At 36.7% G+C, this 25,834-nt stretch overlaps 1 protein-coding gene across 1 annotated transcript in view; it reads left to right on the top strand.

Moving 5' to 3' along the window:
• Cdh9 (cadherin 9) overlaps positions 1-13,282 on the top strand; it is an 83,249-nt gene extending 69,967 nt beyond the window's left edge. The window contains exons 7-11 of the mRNA XM_052159684.1: positions 7,063-7,199; positions 7,662-7,783; positions 8,692-8,809; positions 9,128-9,379; positions 12,795-13,282. Of these exons, the coding sequence (XP_052015644.1) occupies positions 7,063-7,199; positions 7,662-7,783; positions 8,692-8,809; positions 9,128-9,379; positions 12,795-13,282 (1,117 nt within the window). The remainder of the gene's footprint in view (positions 1-7,062; positions 7,200-7,661; positions 7,784-8,691; positions 8,810-9,127; positions 9,380-12,794) is intronic.
• The last annotated feature ends 12,552 nt before the right edge of the window (positions 13,283-25,834 follow it).

Here is a 25,834-nt window from a genome sequence, read left to right as displayed (position 1 = left end):
CTCAAGCAATACTACAGAGCAATAGTGTTAAAAACTGCATGGTATTGGTACAGTGACAGGCAGGAGGATCAATGGAACAGGAATGAAGATCCAGAAATGAACCCACACACCTATGGCCACTTGATCCTCGACAAAGAGGCTGAAAACATCCAATGGAAAAAAGATAGCCTTTTCAACAAATGGTGCTGGTTCAACTGGAGGTCAGCATGCAGAAGAATGCGAATTGATCCATCCTTGTCTCCTTGTACTAAGCTCAAATCCAAATGGATCAAGGACCTCCACATAAAGCCAGACACTCTGAAGCTAATAGAAAAGAAACTGGGGAAGACCCTTGAGGACATCGGTACAGGGAGAAAGTTTCTGAACAGAACACCAATAGCGTATGCTCTAAGAGCAAGAATTGACAAATGGGACCTCATAAAATTACAATGTTTCTGTAAGGCAAAGGACACCATCAAGAGGACAAATCGGCAACCAACAAATTGGGAAAAGATCTTCACCAATCCTACATCAGATAGAGGGCTGATATCCAATATATATAAAGAACTCAAGAAGTTAGACTCCAGAAAACCAAACAACCCTATTAAAAAATGGGGTACAGAGTTAAACAAAGAATTCTCACCTGAAGAACTTCGGATGTTGGAGAAGCATCTTAAAAAATGCTCAACTTCATTATCCATTAGGGAAATGCAAATCAAAACAACCCTGAGATTTCATCTTACACCAGTCAGAATGGCTAAGATTAAAAATTCAGGAGACAGCAGGTGTTGGAGAGGTTGTGGAGAAAGAGGAACACTCCTCCACTGCTGGTGGAGTTGCAAATTGGTACAACCACTCTGGAAATCAGTCTGGCGGTTCCTCCGAAAACTGGGCACCTCACTTCCAGAAGATCCTGCTATACCATCCTGGGCATATACCCAGAAGATTCCCCACCATGTAATAAGGATACATGATCTACTATGTTCATAGCAGCCCTATTTATAATTGCCAGATGCTGGAAAGAACCCAGGTATCCCTCAACAGAAGAGTGGATACAAAAAATGTGGTATATCTACACAATGGAGTACTATACTATTCAGCCATTAGAAACAATGAATTCATGAAATGCTTAGGCAAATGGATGGAGCTAGAGAACATCATACTAAGTGAGGTAACCCAGACTCAAAAGGTGAATCATGGTATGCACTCACTAATAAGTGGATATTAACCTAGAAAACTGGAATACCCAAAACATAATCCACACATCAAATGAGGTACAAGAAGAAAGGAGGAGTGGCCCCTTGTTCTGGAAAGACTCAGTGAAGCAGTATTTGGCAAAACCAGAACGGGGATGTGGGAAGTGGTGGGTGGGAGGACAGGGGAAGAGAAGGGGGCTTATGGGACTTTCGTGGAGTTGGGGGCTAGAAAAGGGGAAATCATTTGAAATGTAAATAAAAAATTATATCGAATAAAAAATTAAAAAAAGAGTTCTTGGGCTAGTACAGGTTCCAGTAAATATGAACATTATTATACAAACAAGACTAATGCCCACAGCAGCTGTCAACTCTTCTGGAGACGGACAGTGTTGTCTGCCCCAGGAGCAGGGACCATATCACTCTGTCCCCACAAAGGCCATGCTAAATTCAGCACAAGATCAATCTTTAGCAGGACAAATTGTAGGTTGAAGGTTTTGTGGCTAGGTGGGTAGCCCAATCCCTCCATTGGAAGTCTTGCCTGGTTACAGAAGATGGCTGGTTTATTCTTAATATTCTCCATTTCTAGGAGTCTTACCTAGGGTCACTCTCATTGATTCCTGGGAGTTCCCACTGCACCAGGTTTGGTTTCTAGTTCATCCCAATAATGGTCCCTCCATTCCAGTTGTCTTTGCCAGTGTTCTCTGCTTCCGTGGTGGTTCCCAACCAGATTCCCCCTGTTCCCATCTCCATCTTCTGTTCTGAATTCCCGCAGGCTTTCCACCCACTATATTTATTTAATTTCCCTTTTGACATTTATGTCTCCTCCTACTTGAGAATGTTTTATTTAGCTCCTCTGGGTCTGTGGACTGTAGCATGGTTATAATTTACTTAGCAGCTAATACCCACTCATATGAGTACATACCATGCTTTTCTCTCTGAGTCTGGGTTACCTCACTCAGAATGATCTTTTCTAGTTCTACCCATTTACGTGCAAAAGTCATAAAATAGTTGTCTTTAACAGTGGAGTAACAAACACATCATTGTGTAAATGTACCATGTTTTCTTTATGCATTCTTTGGTTGAAGGACACCTAGGTTATTTGTCATTTCTGGGTATTATGAATAAAGCTGCTATGAACCTAGTTGAGTAAGTATCCTTATTGTATGTTGGCATGTCCTTTGTATACATGCCCAGTTTTACTGTAAGTAAAAAAATATTTTATGCTCTACCCAGTAAGTGAAAAATATTTTATGCTCCACCCAGTGGCTATCAGTCATATTTTTACTGTACTATTAAATGCTGTTTTTCAGTAAAATACCATAGCTTTCTGCTATCTTCTGAATTGATTGACTCCTTATTTATACAGTTATACTGTTAATGATGATTTTTCAATCTCTAAATGCCTTCATACATTTTTCTGTATTAATAATGCACTACAATTCATGCATTATTTATGAACCTTTGTAATTTTGAATATTTGTAAATTTACTTCCCAAATATAGTAACTCAAAGGGATGTTTCTGCTTAAAAGGCCAACAAGAGAGTGTGTATGCTTGCTTTATTGTGTGTGATATATTTGAAGTTTCCACTTCTTGTCAAAACCTAGGATTTTTTTTGTGGTGGTGGTGGGGGGAAGTCGATTTTTTTTTTGAGGGAAAGTTGTTTCAGATGTTGTTTCTAAGTCCTAAATCCTCAAGAATTATGGTATTCTTTCAATTATATCACCAAATCTGCCAACAAATACAACTCTGCCTGCAAACAGAAAGCAAAATCCACTGAAATGCAAAATGTAATGAGAACTTCTTTAGATTTCCAATGAAAAATCAGCAACTAATCATCAAAGATAAAGGAAGTGAGGGAGAATCCCAAAACAGAAAGAATAAAATCAGTATCAAAAGCACACTCAGAAGGAAAGTTGAGGAATTATTTTACACCCACAAACCAGGAAAATCTGTGCATCAAACCTATTGGCTTAAAAGAAGTGCTACTGGCCACATAAATTCACTGTCACAGTTAGCAGATGCCGCCACTTCTGCTCCACCCCAGTAATCATTCTGGATCTCTCAGATTCTAAGGTTTGCTATAATTATATGCATTTCTGTAAGAACATATTGTCACAATCCACACCTATTTTATGTTCAGCATTTTTAAAGTTCAGTGATTTTTTTTTATAGAAGAAATTCAGTTGCTTTCAATTAAAAGTAAGTAGCAAAACAGTGTTATTGGCAAGGGATTGAGTTAAGCTTCAGAAAAGGGCACACATTCTAACTTGTGCTGTACCAAATCCATGGGAAGATCAATACACAGAGGGTATCCCAGATTTCTTCTTTTGCTATGCTGTGAAAAAAGAATCTAGCCAGATGTGGTAGTTGAAGTTTAATCTTGAGACACAGATGCCTATAGCATGATATGAAGTAATTTTGGATTGTATAGAATATACATTGTGGACGCCAGACACTCTCTATCTGAAAATAATAATGCTGTTCAGAAAATAAAACAATTATTTTTTTTAATTTCCTTTTAATTTTTTGTGAAACTATAAGTAATTTCATTAAATCCATTTCAACCATGAACATAATGATTTTACTGTACACATTGTGAAAAAAGCACATTTCTGGAAAGAATTATCCTATGAAGAGAAAAGGGGAAAACCATATTCTGACTACATTGACTTAGCCATTGATAAAATGAGGTAGAATTTAGCATAGTGACACAACCACTAACTCTCATGTCTACAATTGGGCCCTCTATGTATTTTGTATTAAAAAACACAGGATTTTATTAATGTGTTTAATGTTTGATTGTACAACATAAAATGAGAACTACTAATTTTTGAGCAGAGAGTTTACAAGTAAGCTATGCTGTGACATTTTGATTTTTATGTCACCCATATGAAAGAGTACCTTCTTTTCAGATAGCATTCCCACAATAGCTTTATGTAAGTAGTCTGTTTCAGATAGGTGTTCAAAATTCAGTGAAGTCAAATTAGTAAAATACTATTTATTTTATAAATCCTTTTTCTAGAAGAGAGGAATGACTTTTTTCAGTGTTAAGTGTTTAATGCATTTAAATTTCCTGGTTATTCAATGTATTTATTATTAATTGGTAACTCAGAATGTTCTAGTTCTGTGTTGAAAATAGAACTTGGCTGCCATGTAAAAGAATATTATCTCTGGGCTTTGACAATTCATGGGATATCATTCTCGCTGAGGGGAATATCTAAAAATAGAGCAGAAAGTTTTCACTGTTAATGATAAAAAGTGAGCTTATTTCCAAATTGTCAAAACGATTCTCCTCCGTGAATTCATAGCCTGGAACGCATGTCTGCTGAAGGGTAAACCAAAGTAGAGGTCTGGCAGGTGCTCAGATCTACTTTTGGTCCCCTATAAGCTACAAGTTATTCAGTCTGTGACTTTTATATTAGAATTATTGTTTTTCATCAGAGTCCTTATATTAGTCTCTAGGGAAAAGTTAATTGATACAAAAGGCTTTTTTTTTCTCTCTCTCTTTATGTCCATCATTCAACTAGTGGAAAAAAAAAACAACCAATTTATACATAATCAGACAATGGTTAACTGCTGGCTTCCCTACCAAGGAATAGACAAATATATAGGTAATCACTGTGATTTGCATTTTATTCAACAGAAATATGTCATCATATCATTTTGATTTAATTTACCTGATCTCACAAATAAGTTTTATTTTTTATCTTTCAAGGGAATTTAAGTAACACTTGATAAAATTATCGAAGACCTAGAAATTACACACACACACACACACACACACACACAAACACACACACATACACACACACACAAAGAAAACAAAAAAACAGCAACACATTTTGAGATAATACTATCACCCATTTGGCCATATTTTGAAAATTCATATTGATGAATGAGATGATACATTCAATAATTAGGAATAATATTTCATAGGTATAGAAGTAATGGCAGTACCTGGGAGTTAAGAGTAAGGTAGGAATTTTATGGTGTGCCTCAGCTACACAGAGATTTCATTAGAAACTTGGACTTCCTGAGATTCTGTCTCCAAACCACAGTAAAACAACAACAACAACCAACCAACCAAACAATCAAATATAGTAAATAAATATGCAACTACTCAACTATTTTTAGCCTTTTTCCTTCTCAGATGTTGGTGCTCATATTTCTAAGAGTCTGAAAACTGTAATGCAGCAATACTGAAAACACTGAAATGATTACCTTACAAGTTAGAGTAAACTTTAACAAGAACTCACATACATTGCATTAAAAATGGTAAAATTAAATCCATGACCTGAGTTTACAGGGGTAAGAAATATCTTGATGGTTTACACCACTGACTCTCCAGAAAACGTGGCTTCTGTTCTTAGCATCGACCTGGAATCTTTTAATCTTCTGAAACTCCTGTTCCAAGGGATCCACATTCCCCTTCTGGCCTCCAAATTTCGAAGTATGCATGCAGTACATTAGCATACATGCACATTGTGAGACTCTGGCCATCCTTACCTCATCGAAGAGCTCTGAGCGAACAACGTGGAGATGGAAATCAAGCAAAAGAAAGAGGAATTTTATTTAATCCAGCGTGCTGTAGTCGCCCCACACATGGGGAGAGAAAGACTATGTGCGGCCCCTTCATCAGGCCTTTATACAGCCCTCAGGGCAGCTGCCATTAGGCACAATGTGATTGGCAGAACTGTGTAATGTCTAAACGGATTGGTCTTTAGGGAATGAGGTGGCCAGGACTTCCCTTGTCTGTAGGTGGCCAAAGGTCTGCCCTGTGGAATGTGTCTCAACTTGCAGGTCGCCTCCCCCTCTTACACCAGTTCCCCCACCTTCCCATAGTCTGACGAATATTAATTAGCCTCTCAATTCAGGAGGGGCAAGTGTTCCATGACCTTTCCAAAGTTCATGAGCCGAACTCTTCAACACAAAATAAAAAATTGTCCTTAGAAGAACTGAATTCACATTCAGTTTCCTTCCAATTTTATATTTCCTATAGCAATACCCAAGATCACAATGCTAAGCTCGCTGCCTGTGCTTTTAGTGCCAGGACTGCTGAGAATTAGGAAGGAGAACTGAAAGTTAGATGCCAACCTGGGGTGCATACGAAGAACATGCCTCAAAATATAATTCCAGTATTTTTGAAGGAAAGACAGGAATAGCTGGTTTTGATGGATAGCCTGGACTAAATGGTGAGTGGCGATCCTTGGCTATCTGAAACCATGTCTGAAAACAAATAAACCAACAAGAAGACAAAAATTAAACACATGCATGTGAATGTGCACATGTGCACACACACACACATACACACACATACACACACATACAGCAACAAAAATAAACAACTACAATAAAGTACACAGGACTTTGCAATCTCCCTAATTTAGTAGATCACAACATTCTTGTAAGAGCCTTTAAGAAGACACATAGAAAAATAAGCAGTGCCTAGGTGTCAGGGTAGTCCACTTTTCTCCTTTAATGATCTTCCTTTATCTGTCTGCTCTATGGCCATGTTCAATGTGCACATTATTACTGACCTTAATGTTTAATCGGACTGTTTATACTAGAACTTGTTTGATACTGACTGGGCTGTGAAAAATAAGGAAATCAAGAAGCACTTGATACTTTTAAGATTTACACAATTACCCATGGTACTTATGCAATGTCTCTAAATATACAAACCTGACCTTCCCACGGGAATAGTTAGAGCCTCAAATTGTTTCATAATGCGTCCATTTGGATAAAACAAAAACAAAAACAAAACAAAACAGACCCAGGAAACTCACCATCTTACAACTCACGCTTTTGTCAGATCAAAATAGGACATAGAGAATGATATGGTCAATTCCAGACAGGGCTGGATTTACAAGTCTCTTTCCTGACAGATACTCTGTGGACCGGCACACTGACATGGACCGAGTTTTCAGTATTCACCCAGAAAATGGCTCTATCTTCACTCTGAAGCCCCTGGATCGGGAATCATCTCCTTGGCACAACATTACCGTCACAGCCACAGAAATAAGTAAGTTTTAGGTATATCCGTGTTTCACCAAATTAACAAATAAATGACAGTAATATACTCTTTGGAAATTGCTGCAATACTGGCAATATCTAAGAAAGAAAACGAGTCAGAAGATGTTAATACTTTGTGATCATTTTTATTTACAGACTAACAAATAATTAATTTGAAATGTTTTGTATTCTTTTACAAGTAGTTATGGATTTGAATTTCACCTAGCCTGATAAAATTTATGCATGAGATTATGGATACTCTCTGTATTACTTGATTTTCTTCCAGGGTATTTTCTCCTTTTAATATGTTTTATTTTTTGAACCAAGTAATAAAGTTAAGATACGTGTTATCCATGCAAATGCACTAGAGGCTACAGGGAATCGATCAGCCTCTAAGTTACTGATCATGATTGTGGCTTTACTGCTTCCTTCATGCATGGCCTTGAAACCTCACTTGAAGTTCTTGTTGCAGATAACCCAAAACAAAGTAGCCAAATCCCTGTCTTCATCAGAATTCTTGACATAAATGATCATGCTCCGGAATTTGCCATGTACTATGAAACATTTGTTTGTGAAAATGCAAAGTCTGGCCAGGTAACTATATCATTATGAAGTTTATAAATGTGTATCTTTAGGAAGGCAGGAATCATTGCTTCACTAGCCTGACCTCTGCTTTACTGTTCTTACATTCCTTTCATTACATGCACTGGAGTACTCACCGTGATCTTTAAAATAGGAGTTCCTAAAATGAGCTTTTTTATCTTGGCTATAGGAAAATAAATACATGTAGAGCATGACCAAAAGCTTTCATATAGAGCTATAATTAAGCCGATTTTTAATTATATTTACTAATGTTTTAAGAAAAAATATCTCAGTATTAATAAACAGTTGTAATTGTGTTTTTATCATGTTTTGCTATATTAAGTAGTTCAGAAGAATAAGGAGTGACCTAAATATTCTCTGTGATTTATTTTAATTTAGTTTAAATTTAAAATTTAAAACATTTCTCAATAAGACAGTTAAAAATATGTGGGATTGATATTAATCCTCCTATATTTTATTTAGTTTTGATTCTGGAAAGGTACTTTATGCTTCGTTTAACTTTTTTTTTTCTAATAAGTAAACAAGATCCTGATAAAGTACAAATAAAACAGGTTGAAATATCAGGACTTCAGCAATGGCATGATATTAGTCAAATTAATATGTTTTCCTTAGAGAGAGATATAAGAAAGGAGAAAATGATGCGCTGAAGGACCCCATGCACTTCTCTTCAGAGATAATTTTCATTATTGATTAAGTGTTATCTTATATGAAACTTTATTAGATCCACTAAAGTGACTTTCTGAAAATTATATATAAGTTGACATTTTTAATTAAATAAAAAATGTAAACTGAGAAGGATGTGACCCCAATAAAACATAACTACTTAAAATGATCTTGAATTAATGGCGCATTGTTTCTAGTTTTAAGGATTTAATTAATGAATGTGTTTTTTGTTTCAGTTGATTCAAACTATAAGTGTCATGGACAAAGACGATCCTCCCAGAGGACACAAGTTCTTCTTTGAGCCAGTGCCAGAATTTCCTCTAAACCCAAACTTCACGATTGTAGACAATAAAGGTAAAGAACATTTATAAAACTATACAGTGTAATTTTTTAAGATTAAGAATTGAAATTGAAACTATGAAGCAAGGTGTGGTAGGTTTTGCCCCCCCAGCACCTTGGAAGTGATCTCAGGAACAAGTGCACGTTCAATTGTCTACATTAATGAGGTCGACGCTAGCCTGGGCTACAAGATACTGTATCTCAAAAACAAAACAAAATAACACAGAAAGTAAGGATGTGAGGAAGGCACCAAAGAAGAAGGAAAAGGAAGGAAGAGGGAGAGAGGAACATGAGTACGAAGATTTTTCCTAATAATTTATTTTTCCTCTTCAGATAACACAGCAGGAATTATAACTCGAAAAGACGGGTACAGCCGCAACAAAATGAACACCTACCTACTGCCGGTTTTAATCTTCGACAATGATTACCCTATTCAAAGCAGCACTGGCACGCTCACGATCCGTGTGTGCGCGTGTGATAACCAAGGGAACATGCAGTCCTGCAACGCGGAGGCCCTGATGCTCGCTGCAGGCCTGAGCACAGGGGCGCTCATCGCGATCCTCCTGTGTGTCATCATCCTGCTTAGTAAGCTGCGCTCTCTCCTTTTGGTTCTCCTCTCCCCGTGGTCATTTCCATCGCCACTGTATAGGAAACTGCATACACTTAATATTTTACTAAAATTACTGTGAATCAGAAAAATCATATCACCCCCATCTTATTTTCTGTGAAAAAGGAGTATCTGTACAAAGTTTTAAAACAAAGATATAATAACACAAGTGCTAATACACTCAGACCTCTGAGGACTACGCAAGGCCATAGTTGTAATGACTTTTGACGTAATGAGTAATTTAATCCTACAGAATCTGTTCAAGTAGGCAATAGTTAAATAATACACCATGTACAGCCCTTTCCTTGTATGTTTGCATGTCTGTGTGTACTGGAATAGATGTCACACCAGAACATGTAATCATATGTTCAGTCCTGAGGTTAGCATCAAGTGACACTGGGTCTCTCACCAAACCTGAAGCTTACAGACTTGTGACACTTCCTGGTTAGTAGAGCTCTGGGAACCTACTGTCTCAAATTCCTATGCTCTGAATTACAGAACGCTATCATCATGTCTGGCCTTATATGTGTCTTCTGTGGATCCGTACTAATGGTCTCATTCTTGTGAAACAAGCCAGCTTACCCATTGATCTGTGTCCCCAGTTTCTGAATGATGTTTCTAAAGTGCATAAACTGGCAGGTTAATAGATCTTTCTGCCTTAAATCACTCTTCTAAACACAAAACCAAGAGTACTTCAAGATTAAAAAAATGTTTTCACTAATAATATAGAGTGTATAGGAATATATCAGGCTTTAATATAACCACCTTAAGATACATACTAGTTCAGAGAACTATTATGAGACACATACAAGGCAAACAAGCATACTAACAAATATCACGGCGTCGAAAGTGTCCTTTTGAGAGGGCGCTCACAGATGGCTCACTAGGTACTTTCCAGTCATGTTTCTGTTAGCACATGTTTTATCTAAGCCCACGCTAACACAGCACGGATTTAATTCAATTAAACACTTGTTTCACGGTAAACCACTCCAAAACTTATCTCTATAAAATATTCATCCAAAATACTTACACTTAGGGCAGGAGAGCTGGCCAAGTTTATGATCTAATGCTCATGTATCCTGGCTTCCTTTCATTGCAAATGCCTTCAAGCTCTGTGGATAAAAGCCCTTTGGCCAGATATTACTGTGGGATTTCATTAGGGGTTTGGTAAAGGGAAGTGTAAAATATTTGTTAAGATTAGCATCATCTGGTAGTTTAGAAAGGGGCAGGGGTACACACTTTAGATGCCATTACTGTCTGATTGATGACTCTTTTAAATTGACCTTGGAACTAAAACCTAGTTCAGGGATTTTGTGGATTTTGATCATAGAGGCACCTTTGGCACTGTGATGAATCGTATGGGTTTAATTATCATAATAACTTAATTGAGAAGAATGTTTTATTTTGGAGCTCAGGGACAAAGCATTTTAGTAGTAAAAGACCACAGTTCTAATACCAAATTCAATGAAAACCAAAAATAAGTAATAAAAGTCAGTAAAAATAATGAATAGTAAAAGAATATATACTCAAACTACAGAAATTTCATAAAGTTTAAAAATACCTGTCAAATAACAATAGACAATCTGTTTATTTTATGATTTTCTTTTATTGCTTATATATATAAGTTGTGAGGAATTTAGCAAATAAATAATAAATTCTAATCGTACATTGGTGAAAATATTGATGCCTTTTCCAAATAGCCTGAATTGTACTACCCTACACCCAACATTTATTTTCTACCCATTAAATGAAGCAGATATTTCTTACCTAGGAGAACAGAGAGCAAAATAGACATGAATGCCTCAAAGATTCACTTAATTGAAGTATTACAAATTCATATCTAGGAAAGCTTTCAGATAAGTTTACTTACCTAGTGTTTCTATACAGCATATCGAAGGCAAAATCAAATCCACTCATTTGATTTTACATTGCAAAATAACTCTATTTTTTTAATTCATGACACATGCTCTGTGAATGCTAAAACTATTTCAGTCTTAATTTTTATTCTGCTTTTACTAAGTTATATAGTTCTATATATTTCAAAACAGGAGTGCTTCATTTATTTTTAATAGTTGCTGGATGAACTGGAATAAAGGCCAAGTCCCCAAGCTCTTTTTTGGCCGACTCTATTTGAGATTAACAATGGACCTGGAGATGTTATTCGGTGGTAGAGTGCTTTTTAATATGCTCAAAGCCCAACGCTAAAAAGAAAAAATAGCACCATACAATGATGTTAAATCAGAGTTCAACGAAAGCGGTGGGACGTTCAGTGCTGTTTTTTTCTTATTTTCAGTGAATTATGCTTTTCATCTTCCCTTTCTTCTGTCCTCTGAGACAATATCTCAGTGTGCAGCACAGGCCACTTACCGCTCCAGGTCCTAACACGCTGGAACTATGAACACGCATAGTCAAGACTGCCTCAAAAATAATGTTGGCGGGACATGGGATTTGCTGTACTAAGTGAAATGCAGTTTTCCAGTTTCTCCCATTTAAATACATTTGTGAGAATATTTTTCCCGATTTGATGAATTTTTCTTATGTAATAGTTTTCTGGGAATATGTCTTTATCACATTCTGATTTGCCTTTTGAATAAGTGAGAAGATGGCATGATTTCTAGCATAAACATGATTTAGAGATCATATTGATGTTTTAATTTTAGTGCACTTTACAGGAGCTGAGGAGAAGACTCAGTTGGTAAAATATTTTTCACACAAAACACAGATTGAGAAACATAGATTTAGAAATCTGGTACCCAGAGAGAATGCTGGGCATGTACATCTTCAGGCTTAGAGTCACATTTCATATGTTTCAGAAAACATTGATGACCATACCAATAAAGAAATTTGAATAAGCCTTTGTACAATATTTAATAAGAAAAAATCAATATTCATATATATATTTATATATATTATTCAATTATATATAAACTGAGTTTGTATATAATAAATATATGTAATAAGTACAGCATTTTATATTCATCTTTATGAGACATTATTTGCATACATAACCCTAGATTATTACTATTCAAGTAAAATTCACTTTGATGACAACTGAACCATTAATTATTTCCTTAAATTTGAAGTAAATGTATATTGGTGAGGATAACATTTCAGTTCATTTTACTTGAAATAGTATAGTAATTATATTTTTCAAAGTCAGTCTTTAAGTTTTAAAATGTAAATTAGTAACAATTTAATATCTCCTTTTCTTTAATTTCTTACCATTTTATTTTGTTTCTATTTTATCTCAAATGATGCTATGTCGCTCTCTATCCTTCCAACTGGATAGCTACCCTGTATGTCCAGATCATTATCCAAGCTTCACATACTCTATAATTATGCATATTAACTCTAATCATGGAGTCTCACTATCTCTTCATTTCTAACCAATAGCTCTAATTGTGCTGTTTGCTGCATTGAAGAGGCAACGGAAAAAGGAGCCTCTGATCATTTCAAAGGATGACGTCCGGGACAATATTGTGACCTATAACGACGAAGGTGGTGGAGAGGAAGACACACAGGCCTTTGACATCGGCACATTAAGGAACCCAGAAGCAAGAGAAGACAGTAAACTTAGAAGAGATGTCATGCCGGAAACAATTTTTCAGATAAGGAGGACTGTGCCCCTCTGGGAAAATATTGACGTACAAGATTTTATCCACCGGAGATTGAAAGAAAACGACTCAGACCCAAGTGCGCCGCCTTACGACTCCCTGGCCACTTATGCCTATGAAGGGAATGATTCTGTAGCCAATTCTCTCAGCTCCTTAGAATCTCTCACAGCTGATTGCAACCAGGATTATGATTACCTTAGCGACTGGGGGCCTAGGTTCAAAAAACTCGCAGAAATGTATGGGGGTAACGACAGTGACCGGGACTGAGTCCTGTATGACTTGATCAACCTTAGTAGAAAAACTGTCATCGATACCAGATTGAGTGGCCTGTGTTGTCCCTTTGTGGAGGAAAATTTTAAAATAACACCTCCAAACAATACATAAGTGTTGTCCTAGTAAGGGTTTGCTTAATCAGTAAGTTTCCGTGAATGAGTATGAATGATATAGATTTTAAAACAGTAATAATAACCCGTTCACCCTCTTTGCCTATTAAGCTTGGAAAAATATATCACATTAATAATCAATAAAAATTCTTGAAAGGCTTTTTGTGCCTTGTCTTAGTATAGGAACTTTATAAATGTTTTCTTAACTGATTGTCAGTCACATATACTATGAAAGTAAACATGTGTTCAACTGCTTTGTAAATTAATATGAAAGAAAATATACCTAATGAAATAGGAGTGACTATTACTGCCATATTTATTTAGTGGAAAGATGTCTTTGTGTTAATTCACTCATATTTTTCTAAATGTATATTTATATTTTTGTATTTTTATGAAATAAACTAATATTTATAAAAATAAATTCCATTTTATTTATGTCCTGGGAGCAGTTGATCTCACAACAGAAGTGTTTTTCTCGCTCTGAGAGTAAAACACGATTTTCTCAGGGAAAAGCAGCTGAGCAGTCACTGCATAGGTCACCGATGTAAAGTGAGTTATATCTAGGGGTGGGATGTAGTAGGAATTGTTGTTTTTCCTGTTTCAATATTTAAGTGTGGACAAATGTTTATTGAGCTACTAATGTCTACTCATGCATAGACTATGAAATCAATTTGAAGTATAAATTATTATATATGTGGTTGTGGCCAATAAACTAAGCTTTTGCAAGATTTACCAAACAATGCATTGTATTTGAATAAATGGAGTGTAAGTCACACATGTTTCAAAAATTAGAAAAAGCTCAAAATATCAATAATTTTATATATAATTGTTTTAAATGAGACATGGTAATTGTGAGTGTGTGTGTGTGCTTATGAGTGTATGTGTGTATGTGAGTGTGTGTGTTTGTGCATGTTAGTGTGTGTTTGTATGTGTGTGTGCGTGCGTGCACTCTTCTGTGGGCGCGCATGCGTGTACAAGCACTTGTGTATGCACGTGTGTGTATATGTGTGTGTATGCTTGTGTGTGTGCATGTGCGTGTGCGTGTGCGTGTGTGTGTATATGTGTGTGTGTCTGTGTGTGTGCATCTAGAAATTGATTGAATGCATTCTCAGTTCCGGCTAACTTATTGAAAATGTATAGTGACCTCTAAACTTTTAAACTGAACAAAGCCCCAAGGCTGAGGTGAATACAGACTCAAACCCCGAAGAAGCTGCTACCAACTGATACATGCCGAGGGGGAAAATGGAGTGGCCCTGGACAAATGAGTGATACTCCAGAACAAGCTCTTGTCCAGGATAATAGGGCGGCTAAAAGGACTTCATGAATTTTGTATGCTTTTGGTTTTGTTTTGATCTATTTGTTTTGATGCCCTTTATCTTACTTATTTTGAAGTTTTGTTTGTTTTCTGTATTCCTGAGAGAATGATAAGAACATGAAATTCTGTAAAGAGGGAGGTAGAAAGGGTCTGAGAGATTTGGAGGAGGTGAAGAATAATGATCACAATATTTTGAATTAATGAAGTAAAATTAAAATGAATGTTGACAGACATCAATATTTGCTTTTAGTAATATTCTTACCAAAAAGCCTAAAATTCATAGAATTTGAGAACGTGTTTGAAACCACTAAAGTCAATTGTTTTAGTGACAATTAGAACTGTCTATAAAATGGTAGACAGGCATTTTAAAACGTGAATGAAGATAGGAGATGAATCAAGACATTTATCCAACTGCGAAAGACTTTGAGGATGATGCCGCTCCTGTTTTCCTAGAGTTATCAAACCCAAATAACAATCCACAGGGAGGTCGTACTTGTTTTCTGTGGCAAGAATGACACACCTTCATGAATCAGTCACAATGTCAGTAATAAATGGCATAGTTCATATGGGACAAATTCAAGTTTCGCTACTTTGTGACTAAGAGGGTTTGTTTTTTGATTGTTTTTGTTTTATTTTGTTCTGCTTTTTGGTTATTTTATTTATCTACATTTCAAATGTTATCCACCTTCCAGTTTTCCCAGTTACCCTCTGCAAGCCCCCTATCCCATGCCCCTCCCCTTATTTCTATGAGGGTGCTCCCCCACCCTCTCACCCTAGCATTCCCCTATGCTGGTCATAGAGCCTTCACAGGACCAAGGGCCTCTCCTCCCATTGATGCCATATAAGGTCATCCTCTGTTATATACGTGGCTGGAGCCATGAGCCTCTCCATGTGTACTCTTTGGTTGGTGATTTAGTCCCTGGGAGCTCTGTGGTGTCTGGTTAGTTGATATTGTTGTTCTTCCTATGGGTTTGCAAACCCCTTCGGCTTCTTCAGTCCTTTCTCTAACTCTTCCATATGGGACCCTGTGCTCAGTCCAATGGTTTGCTGTGAGCATCTGTCTCTGTATTTGTCAGGCTCTGGCAGCGCCTCTCAGGGCATGGCTGTATCAGGCTCCTGTCAGCATGTACTCCTTGGCATCAGAGGTAGTGTCTGGGTTTGTTAGCTGCACGTGAGAGAGATCCCAGGTGGAGCAGTCTCTGGATGACCTTTCCTTCAGTCTCTGCTGCACTCTTGTCCCGGCATTTCCTTTAGACTCGAGCAATTCTGGGTTAATATTTTTGAGATGGGTGGGCAGCTGTGCCTAACCTCTAGGTATGGTCTCTATGGGTTCTCTCTTCTCTTTGATGGGCACTTGCAATATTATAAAAAGGTACTTATATGTTATTATGTTGCTATTTTTAGAAGGTTTTAAAGAGTGACTCATTTTATCAGCAAAGGATAATGTTTATTAAGTATTTAATTTAATATAATGAAAGGCATCATATTTGACCTTTAAAAAGTATTTGAAATCTTTCCACTTAATAGATACATGTTCAGAAATAGAAAGCCTTATTATTTTAGGTTTGAAATTTTTTACTTTTATTTAAATATATGTTTTCCCACTATGAGACATCTTCTAGGAAGGATCAGATGAAAACAAGAAAAGTGTGCTTGAGAAATATAACATAATAAGGAAATCAAGTTCTTCTGTTATCATTAGAGGACTAAGTGCTATGTAAATAGTGCTTAACATTTTACCTTGTGTGAAGGTCATAGCTGGTCAAAAGAGATGTGGAGCAGAGAAGGAGGAACTGGAAGTTATTTAGCTTGTGGAGGGTTACCAGACACTAGCATCAATTTAAAAACAAACACACAAATAATTTTCGTCAATTTTCAGACTAGGATATAATTAGATAATGTTTCCCCTATCTTTCCTCCATTCAATCCTCTCAATATACTTCCATGTTCTTTATTCAAATTCATTGGCTTTAAAATTGTTCTATGCTTCCCGTGCACTGGACTGCCTGCTGCTGACCCTGCTTGGCCCTGAGGGTTGGAGATGAGGTGGATCAGAATAAATGGATCAGACTCCAGCAGCAGATTAAGAGGACACAGCAAGCTTGTTTAAACCCCGCTGTAAGCCCATTCATTAATCCTGGGGGCACCCTTACTACCCTACACCTGTACCCCATTGGTCCTAAGCAAGTGTCTCTTCTGAGCAGCAGTTCCCAAATGTCAGGCATTGTCTGTATCACCAATCTTTAGTCGTTTAGGCAATCTTCAATTAGGTCTTCATCTAGGAGTTGCCTCTTCTTCGCAACCCCAGACATTTTAGCAGAGGTAGTCACAGCCAGTCCTCCTACAGTTATACCACACATGTGTACACATAGACACACACATTCCAAAGTATATGAAAACATTTTACAAACGCTTATACTGTTACTTTCATGTGTGCCTTCAGGGCTGAAAGAAAGTTCCAGATTTCTCAGTCATCCACAAGTAACTCCAGGCACAGAAGCTGAGCAAGAGAAATAGTCTTCTTTAGAGAATACAATAATTATCTAACACCAAATTTTCTTATTTCAACTATTCTTATTTCAAATATTCTTATTTCAACTCTAATTATCTCAACAGATATCCAACTAATCACTTGACACTCAGAGTATTTGGAAATAACACATTTCTATTTGAATACATAAATTTCATTCCATACTGCCAAATAGTAAATTACTCTCTTATTACAAGTACTAGCTAATTAATATTTCTACACTAAATATGTGGACTATAAACCTGAGTCAACCTGTACTTTCCTCATTCTTCTTTCTCCCATAAGTAATATTTTAGCAAATTTTTGACTCACCATTGTTATGTTACAGGGACTTTATCATGTGTTACAACCAAAGTCTAAAATTTATACCTAAATTGCTTAATTACCTTCAAAATGCTCATGGTTTTTAGATTCTACCCTTATTACTTAATTTATTCAAAATATGATTGCGATAACTCATTTTCTTCATTTCTTTCTTCATGTAAGTCCAAGAATTGAATTTGTTCGTTCAAAACTACAATATGATTTTGGCCATAGTGGACTTTATAAAGGCCTCTATCAACATTCTGGTGTTTCTTCTATTTCCTTAATTTTTTTCTTTACCCATTCTGGGATCCTTGTACTTCTTCAAAAATGTCATTCATGTTTCTATTGCAGGAACTAGCTACTTTCCATGAAATAGTGTTTTCCAAGGTCTCTAGGAAAGTAATTGACCTTTTCCAAAATCACTTTCTTAGTGAGGGTTTTGATAAACTGTTAAATATTGTGACTTCACTGACATTTTTCTTTTCCAATTTCAAAATAAATATATGCTTCACCATCAAGATACTCTATTAAATGTCCAAATTTAATTTTTGTTTTTCTTTGTCTTCTAAAATGCTTAAACTATCTCAAAAATATTCCTTTTTTCGTTAAAACATCATAAGCACCTTGATTATTTTCACATGTCTTGTTGAAAGGTATCAAAGATTTGTCAAAAGTTGAATAAAGTTGTCAATATTTAGATGAGATTATTAATTATACTTTATTATATTAATTGTATTTGCTCATACATTATAAATTCATATAACATTATAAGCAAAACAAATTTGAACCCCAAAGAGAGAAATATGATAATTTATGACAATTTATCTACTGCTGAAACTGAAAATTTCACCTAAACTATGACAGAAAATAATCCTTGATAAATTTTTGGAGACAAAATTAAAATTTTGTTTAAAATTTCTTTTTCAATTTTAACAAAAATTATAAACAAGCCTTTCTATCAGTTCATAAAATAATATAATATTTATATACCAATAATTTCATCTATGATACAAGAAGTTAATGTGATTTTGCAATGTTTTGCTCAAGGATTCTAAATATTATCTCAAAGAATGTCATCACAAGAAAGAAATGAAGGAGCTTTAATTTCCAACTGTAACAGTGATCTTATCTTTATATAGATCACTATTATTTCATAAAGATGAACTAGAAGATAGGCTCTGTCTTAGGGAATTATTGCTGTGAACAGACACCATGGCCAAGCCAGCTCTTAAGAGGACTCGATTTAGTTGGAGCTGGATTACTGATTTCGTGGGTCAGTCCATTATCAAGATGTGAGCATGGCAGTGCCCAGGCAGATATGAGACAAGAGGATCTGAGAGTTCAACATCTTGTTCCAAAAGCAAACAAGACTGGCTTCTAGGCAGCTAGGACACAGGTCTTATAGCCCATGCCCATAGTGACACACCCTCAAATAGCTCCACTCCCTGGGCAAAGCATATTCAAACTCATAAGGCTCTTAAAACCAAAAGAAATATTTTGATCTAAATAATCCATTATTGATCCTAATCTATGTGGAGACCCAAGTTCTTTAAAACTAGGTCATAAACATCACAGAGTGACTTTTCACCTCATCTAATCTTTTGTCATTATTTGGCAGAATCAGTGAGCTCATACACAGAAACAAAATACTAATCAAGTTACCCTAATTTAAGCATTAAAATTAAACCAATGAACAGGAATCAAAGTTTATACATTTTATTGAAAAATTAAAGACATTTTTCTTGTACTTTATTCTACCCAAGATAATTTTATAAGCTTTTGCTACTTCTCTAGATAGTTTCTTTGAGTTTTTAACTGTCTAAATAAGCAAATAAAATATTGAAAAAATTTAAACACAAAGCATTGAATATTTTCATGAATAATAAGTGTGACTTCTCATATATTTAAAGTTAAGAAAATCATTTATGCTAATATTTTCTTGTATATATTTTGCTGTTTTCCAGACTATACTTTTATATTATTCTATATTCCAGAGTATACTTCTTAATTCTATATTATTTGTCTGAATATACTTTGTAGAGTCTCAGACTCTAAAGCAAGTTCTTTTGGGGCCCCATCCTTCTGTTTTTTGACCTAAGGGCCCTTGTTTTCATTGTAGTATTCCCTGGGCAAATGCAAACAAATGCCTATAAATGCCAAAAGAGCATGCCAGCAATACATCCAAGAAAGCTTAAATCAGGTCCAGTGGAGTGACCCAGGGAATGTCCTGGGATCATTTCAGATGCTGTAGGTAAGCAGCTCCTGACAGGAGCCTGGAGCACACTGTAAGGCATTTTCTGGTAGTTAACAAAATTTGATTTAAAATTATGAAACTCAAAATGTGGTATTCAAATGATTTAATTACTATTTCAGAATCTTCATGATCATGAGCTAATGAATGTTCAATCTGTATATAATATTTCATATTATATATGCTGTAAATGAACTTATTGCTTATTTTTTAAGCCAATAGTATTATTATAAACAATCCCAATGAAAACAAAAAGAAAGTCCTCGATACTAAATCATGTACCCTGGTCCTATTTAGTACTTTTAAAGAATCTAAAGATAATAGTATTAAAACCTTGTGTGCAAACCTAAAGCTTTTTCCCTCTTTCTTTCTTTGTCTCAAAATATTGACTGAGCCTTTGCCAATATTAAGCATGTGCTGAACTATAGAGTAAAGAGTAAATATCTGTATTACTGATACTTAATAAACTATCTACGTCATATTACATGCCCTACTATGGCAGGTTTAATTTATTTAAGTTTTTAATGTATCCTATATAACGTTAGCCTAATTGCCTAAACAACATTGATTAGCTCTCAGTGAGTAGTAAGGGAAAAGGATAGAGATGAAAGTTGCCGAGGGGCTCAAATATGTAAGAAGGATAATGGACATTAGGTTTAAAAGGGATATTACACTTAGAACACAGAATCCCATAACATTAGGCATCAAAAACAGACGCTCACGGTGTGCTAGGAACTGACCCATTGTATCAGACAAGGATCCCACTCTGAGCCGGTGATGGCAGGTTGCTCCCTCCACACTCATCCCCTTATGATAATGATAAAAGAATTTCAGATAATGATAAGAGACTAAGTTACAAGTAAGGGTGGCTTCTAACAAAAAGCATCCATCTATTAGACCCTACATTACGCTTTGGACATGGAAATAACTATAAACACTGAAGCTACCTCTAGGTAGCTCTGAGGAATGGATAGAAGAGCAGCACTTGTATTACCACACGGTCCAGGACAAACATCAAAAACCAGAGTGAGAAATGGATGCAAAATGGGCATATGTGTGGGAAAGAATGAAGCAGTGGTGGTGGCGGGGCGGAGGCCCGCATAGAAGACCTGGCATGGGGGGACACTGGCAAGGCCCACACACTGCACTGGGGTAGGGGGAGCTGGCACCGGAACACCTATAGAGACTGCCTGGCTAGCAGGGAGTGAGGTCCTTGCTGAGAAGGTGGTGCCCTTCTGGCATGGGCCTCCAGGGTTCGTGTAGAGGAAGCTTGGTTGAGATGAGGCTGGGTCCTTCCCTGGTGCCTACAAATGCTGAGGTCTGCTCTGTGCTTTTAGGCAGCGGGTTTTGATAAGAAGAGACAGTTCATAGTTTCAATGCTTTATTATAGAAAGGTAAGAAGAAAAAAGGAGATAGAAAAGTAAAGAGATAAAGAGAAGATAGAAGGATGGCCTTGACCACGTGGAAAGAGGAGGTAGAATGGAGTGAGAGAGGGGGGAACAGAGAGAGAGGGGCAAGAGAGAGCAGAGAGAGAGAGAAGAGAGAGCAGAGAGATAAGAGAGGGCAGAGAGAGATAAGAGAGGAGCGAGAGGGGCGAGAGGGGCGAGAGAGCAAGGAGGGGGCAAGAAGCCTCTTTTAATAGTGGGCTTTGTTGCTATGTAACCATGGGGCTGGAGAAGCCTGCCTGTAGCCTGGTAACTGTAAGAATGGAGTCGAGCCAGAACACCAGGGACTTGGGGTGTGGCTATACATGGCTGATGGCCGCAGGATTATGGAGTTGAGGAGTCAGAAGTCTGGGAACATATCTCACGAGTTCAGTCCCTTGTAGAATGTTCTACTGGGTCTCTGAAGTGAGCCTTGTTCAACCAGGCTACAGCCTACCCTACAAGGTCCCACACATATGGGGATGGGACCCTCCAATCATATAATCTGGGTGGACAGTAGGCAACTCTGAATGAATTTTCCACGGTCTTCTTGCTAATTTGGCAGTGGGGCATTATGGATGCTATGGAATTTCTGAATATACAGTCCAAAATATTCCAGAGAAAGTTACCCCAGGTCTTTTGAGTCTGCCAAGGGATTATTAAGCCTCAGAGAAGGAGATACAATTGTCTTTTCTTCTCTCTGAAAACTCTCTCATCACTGACGTTCTTCAAACAATGTTTTTCCCTCTTTCTGTTGTTAACACAGCTGGATTCTTCACTGTGTACTCTCTCAAGAAAATTCAGATTTAATGTACATATATGTGTACATTTTAAAATATATGTGTACATACATGTAATATATGTAAGTAAAATATTAGTTCATATAAGGTGTTAAAATTCACAGTAGCTAAAATATTTATTATTTGTGTCCTTTGGTATGGCTTCATTTTTCATATAGCTATAAAAGTAGTTCTGGGGGAGAGGTAATGTGTGGGGAGCTAGAAGTAGAGGGAGGGGAAACTGTGGTCGTGATAAAAGAAGAATCTGTTTTCATTCAAGAGGAAAAAAAATAAAGTATACTGTGTCTCCTGGAAAAAGTTAAAGAAGTTTTTGTAGTGTGAAGACAAGCAAGAATGAAAGTTGGCCTGATGTCTTTTACGTGCTATGGCAGAGGATGAACTATAACAAAATATCAGAGTATCACACTCATCATGAGTTCTATTCATCTGAGAAGGTTACTTGGCAGTGGATAATACAGTTTTATGCATAGGTAACACAAGTAGATAATACATGGAAGGAAAGAATGAAAAACATGCAAAACAATTCCATATGCCTTCTTTTTCTTTACATACTGAATAAAATATTCTAGTTTTATATCTATTTTTCCTCCCTACTTTTCTTCCTTTTTTTTTATGCTCTGTCCACCCCAATATCAGCTACCCTTCTTCCCAGTGACACTCATGAAATCCTGTTCCCAATCCACCTTCCTTTCTGTTTTGAGAATAGGTAGCTCCAATCTAGATATAATCACCCCCCTGAAACTAAAGCCCCCTTCATGCAAATCAAGTCCCTGAAGGACTAGGAACTTCCTCTCACTGATGCCAGACAAAGCATTCCATTTAGGGGAACAGACAAGCAGGCGACAGGTTCAGGCATTCCCTCTATTCCAGTTATTGGGGGACCTACGTAAAGACCAAGCTGCTCAACTGCTAAATGTATTCATGGTGCCCAGGTCCAGCTCAGCTTGCTCTTTGGAGTTCACAAAGGTACAGGTTAGTTGACTCTGTTGTTTGTCCTGTGGGGTACCTGTCATCTTCAGGTCCCTCAATCCTTCTTTCTCCCAACTCTTCTTTAAGATTCCCTGACCTCCGTCTAATGTTTGGGTAAAAGTCTATGCATCTCTTTCCATTGGCTGCTGGGTGGAACTTCTCAGAGGATAGTTATGCTACGTTGCTGTCTGCAAGCATAACAGATTATTATCAATAGTGTCAGGGTTTGGTTCTTGCCCATAAGATGGGTTTTAATTTGGAGCAGTCATTGGTTGGCCATTTCCTCAACTGCTGCTCTGTCTTTCTCCTCGCACATCTTGTAGGCAGGACAAATTTTAGGATGAGGGTCTTTTGGGTGAGTTGCTATTCTTATACCTCCTCTGGGAGACCTTCTCTGGTTTCTGGAAATGACCTTTATTGCTTCCCTATCCCCCACTGCTAGGAATCTCAATTAGATTCACCCTCATAGATCCTCCAGGGCATCCCCCATGCCACATCTTTTTTACATCCTAGAGAATGACCCACCATCACTGCAAATTTTTCATTTATATGTTCTCCCTACATATGATCTGCACCCCCTCAGCCCTAGTCTGTTTCTCAGCACCATTTTTTGAGGATGCTATTCTTTTTTCTCTTGTATGTTCTATTGCATGTGGAATTTTTTTGTTTGTTCGTTGTCAAAAATCAAGTGGTTGTAGGTTCTAGGGTTTGTGTTAATGCCTTTTATTTGATTCAGTTGATCAACCTGCTTGTCTCTGTACCAAACCCATACAGTTTTTACTACTACTGCTCTGTAGTACAACTTGAGATCTGGAATAGTGATACCTCCAGCAGTACTTTTATTGTTCACTATTGCTTCCACTGACTCTATGCTTTTCCATATGAAGTTGTGAATTAGTTTTTCAAGATCTATAGAGAATTGTATTAGAATTTTGATGAGACTTGTATTTAATCTCTGCATTGCTTTTGTATGTCAACCATTTTCACTATGTTAATCTTACTGATCCATAAGCATGGGAGATATTTCCATCATCTGGTATCTTCTTCAATTTCATTCTTCAAACTTGACATTCATGTCATACAGGTCATTAACTTGTTTGGTGAGAGTTACACTAAGTTATTTTATATTTCTTGGAGCTATTGAGAGTGGTATTGTCTTCCTAATTTTTTTATACATTGACCAGTTGTATAAAGGATGGCTACTGATTTACTTGACTTAGTTTTGTATCCAGCTAATTTGTTGAAGGTGTTTATTAGCTATAGGAGTTCTCTGGTAACAGTACTGGGGTCATTTACATATATGATGACATCATCTTTGACTTCTTTTCCAGTTTTTATTACCTTGGTCTCTCTTTGTTGTCTTATTGCTCTATCTAGAACATCAAGTACTATATTGGCAAACTAGGGAGAGAGTAGAATGCCTTGTCTTGCCCCCAATTTTAGGGGACTTACTTTTGAGTTTCTCTGTTTAATTTAATAAAAGCAATTGATTTGTTTTTGGGTTTTTTGTTATTGTTGTTGTTTTCTTTCTAATACAGGGTTTCTCAGTACAACCCTGCCTGTCGTTGAACTCACTTTGAAGACCAGGCTGGCCTCGAACTCAGAAATCTGTGTGACTCTACCTCCTCAGTGCTGGGATTATAGGCATGCACCATCACTGCATGGCTTATTGACTTGTTTTTTATTGTATGTATTGTGTTTAGTTATTCACCATGTATGCCAGATCTCTCCAGACTTTTAACATAAAGCATTGTTGGATTTTGTCAACATCTTTTTTAGGGTTAGGGTTAGGGTTAGGGCAGATTTTTGTCATCTAAAAAAAGAATGAGTTGGTTTTTTCTCTTTCAGTTTGTTTATATGGTAGTAATATTATATTGAGGGATTTTCATATATTGAATCACCCTGATCATAGTGGAAGATGTCTTTTTTATGTTCTTGGATTCAGTTTGCAAATATTATATTGAGTATATTTCCATCAAAATTCATCGATGTAGTTGGTCAGAAATTCTCTTTCTTTTTTGAGTTTTTTTGTGGTTTTGGTATCAGGGTGACTATGACCTTTTAGAGTTTGGCAATCTTTATTTCTGTTACTCTTTTGTGAAATCATTTGAGAAGTATTGGCATTATCTCTTCTTTGAAAAGTCAGATATAATTTGGTACTAGAAACATCTGACTCAAAGGCATTCTTTGGTTGGGAGACTTTTTTTTTTATTTGATATATTTTTTTATTTACATTTCAAATGATTTCCCCTTTTGTAGCCCCCCCACTCCCCGAAAGTCACGTAAGCCCCCTTCTTTCCCCCTGTCCTCCCACCCACCCCTTCCCACTTCCGTTCTGGTTTTGCTGAATACTGCTTCACTGAGTCTTTCCAGAACAAGGGGCCACTCTTCCTTTCTTCTTGTACCTCATCTGATGTGTAGATTATGTTTTGGGTTGGGAGACTTTTAATGAGTGTTTCTACTTTCTGGGGGGTTAAAGGACTATTCTGATAGTATATCTGTGCTTTAATTAGCTTTGGTAATTCGTATATGTCTAGGAAATCTTGCATTTCATTTACATTTTCCAATTTTGTGGAGTACAGGCTTTTGAAGTAAGACCTAAGGATTCTTTGTATTCCCTCAGTGTCTGTTATGCCTCCGTTTACATTTCTGATTTGGTATTATGCACTGTTTCTCTGCCTTTTAGTTAGTTTGACTCAGGGTTAGTCTATCTTGTATATAATCTCAAAGAAGCATTTCTTGTTTTTCTTATTATTTCTATCATTTTCTTTGTTTCTAATTAGTTACAGCCCTAAGTTTGATTATTTCTTGTCATCTTCTCCTCCTTGGTGTGTTTACTTC

Source organism: Apodemus sylvaticus, chromosome 16 (assembly GCF_947179515.1).
Source record: "Apodemus sylvaticus chromosome 16, mApoSyl1.1, whole genome shotgun sequence".
Lineage (NCBI taxonomy): Eukaryota > Metazoa > Chordata > Mammalia > Rodentia > Muridae > Apodemus > Apodemus sylvaticus.
The sequence above is the reverse complement of the archived record's forward strand: the minus strand, read 5'-3'. Positions and strand labels throughout refer to the sequence as shown.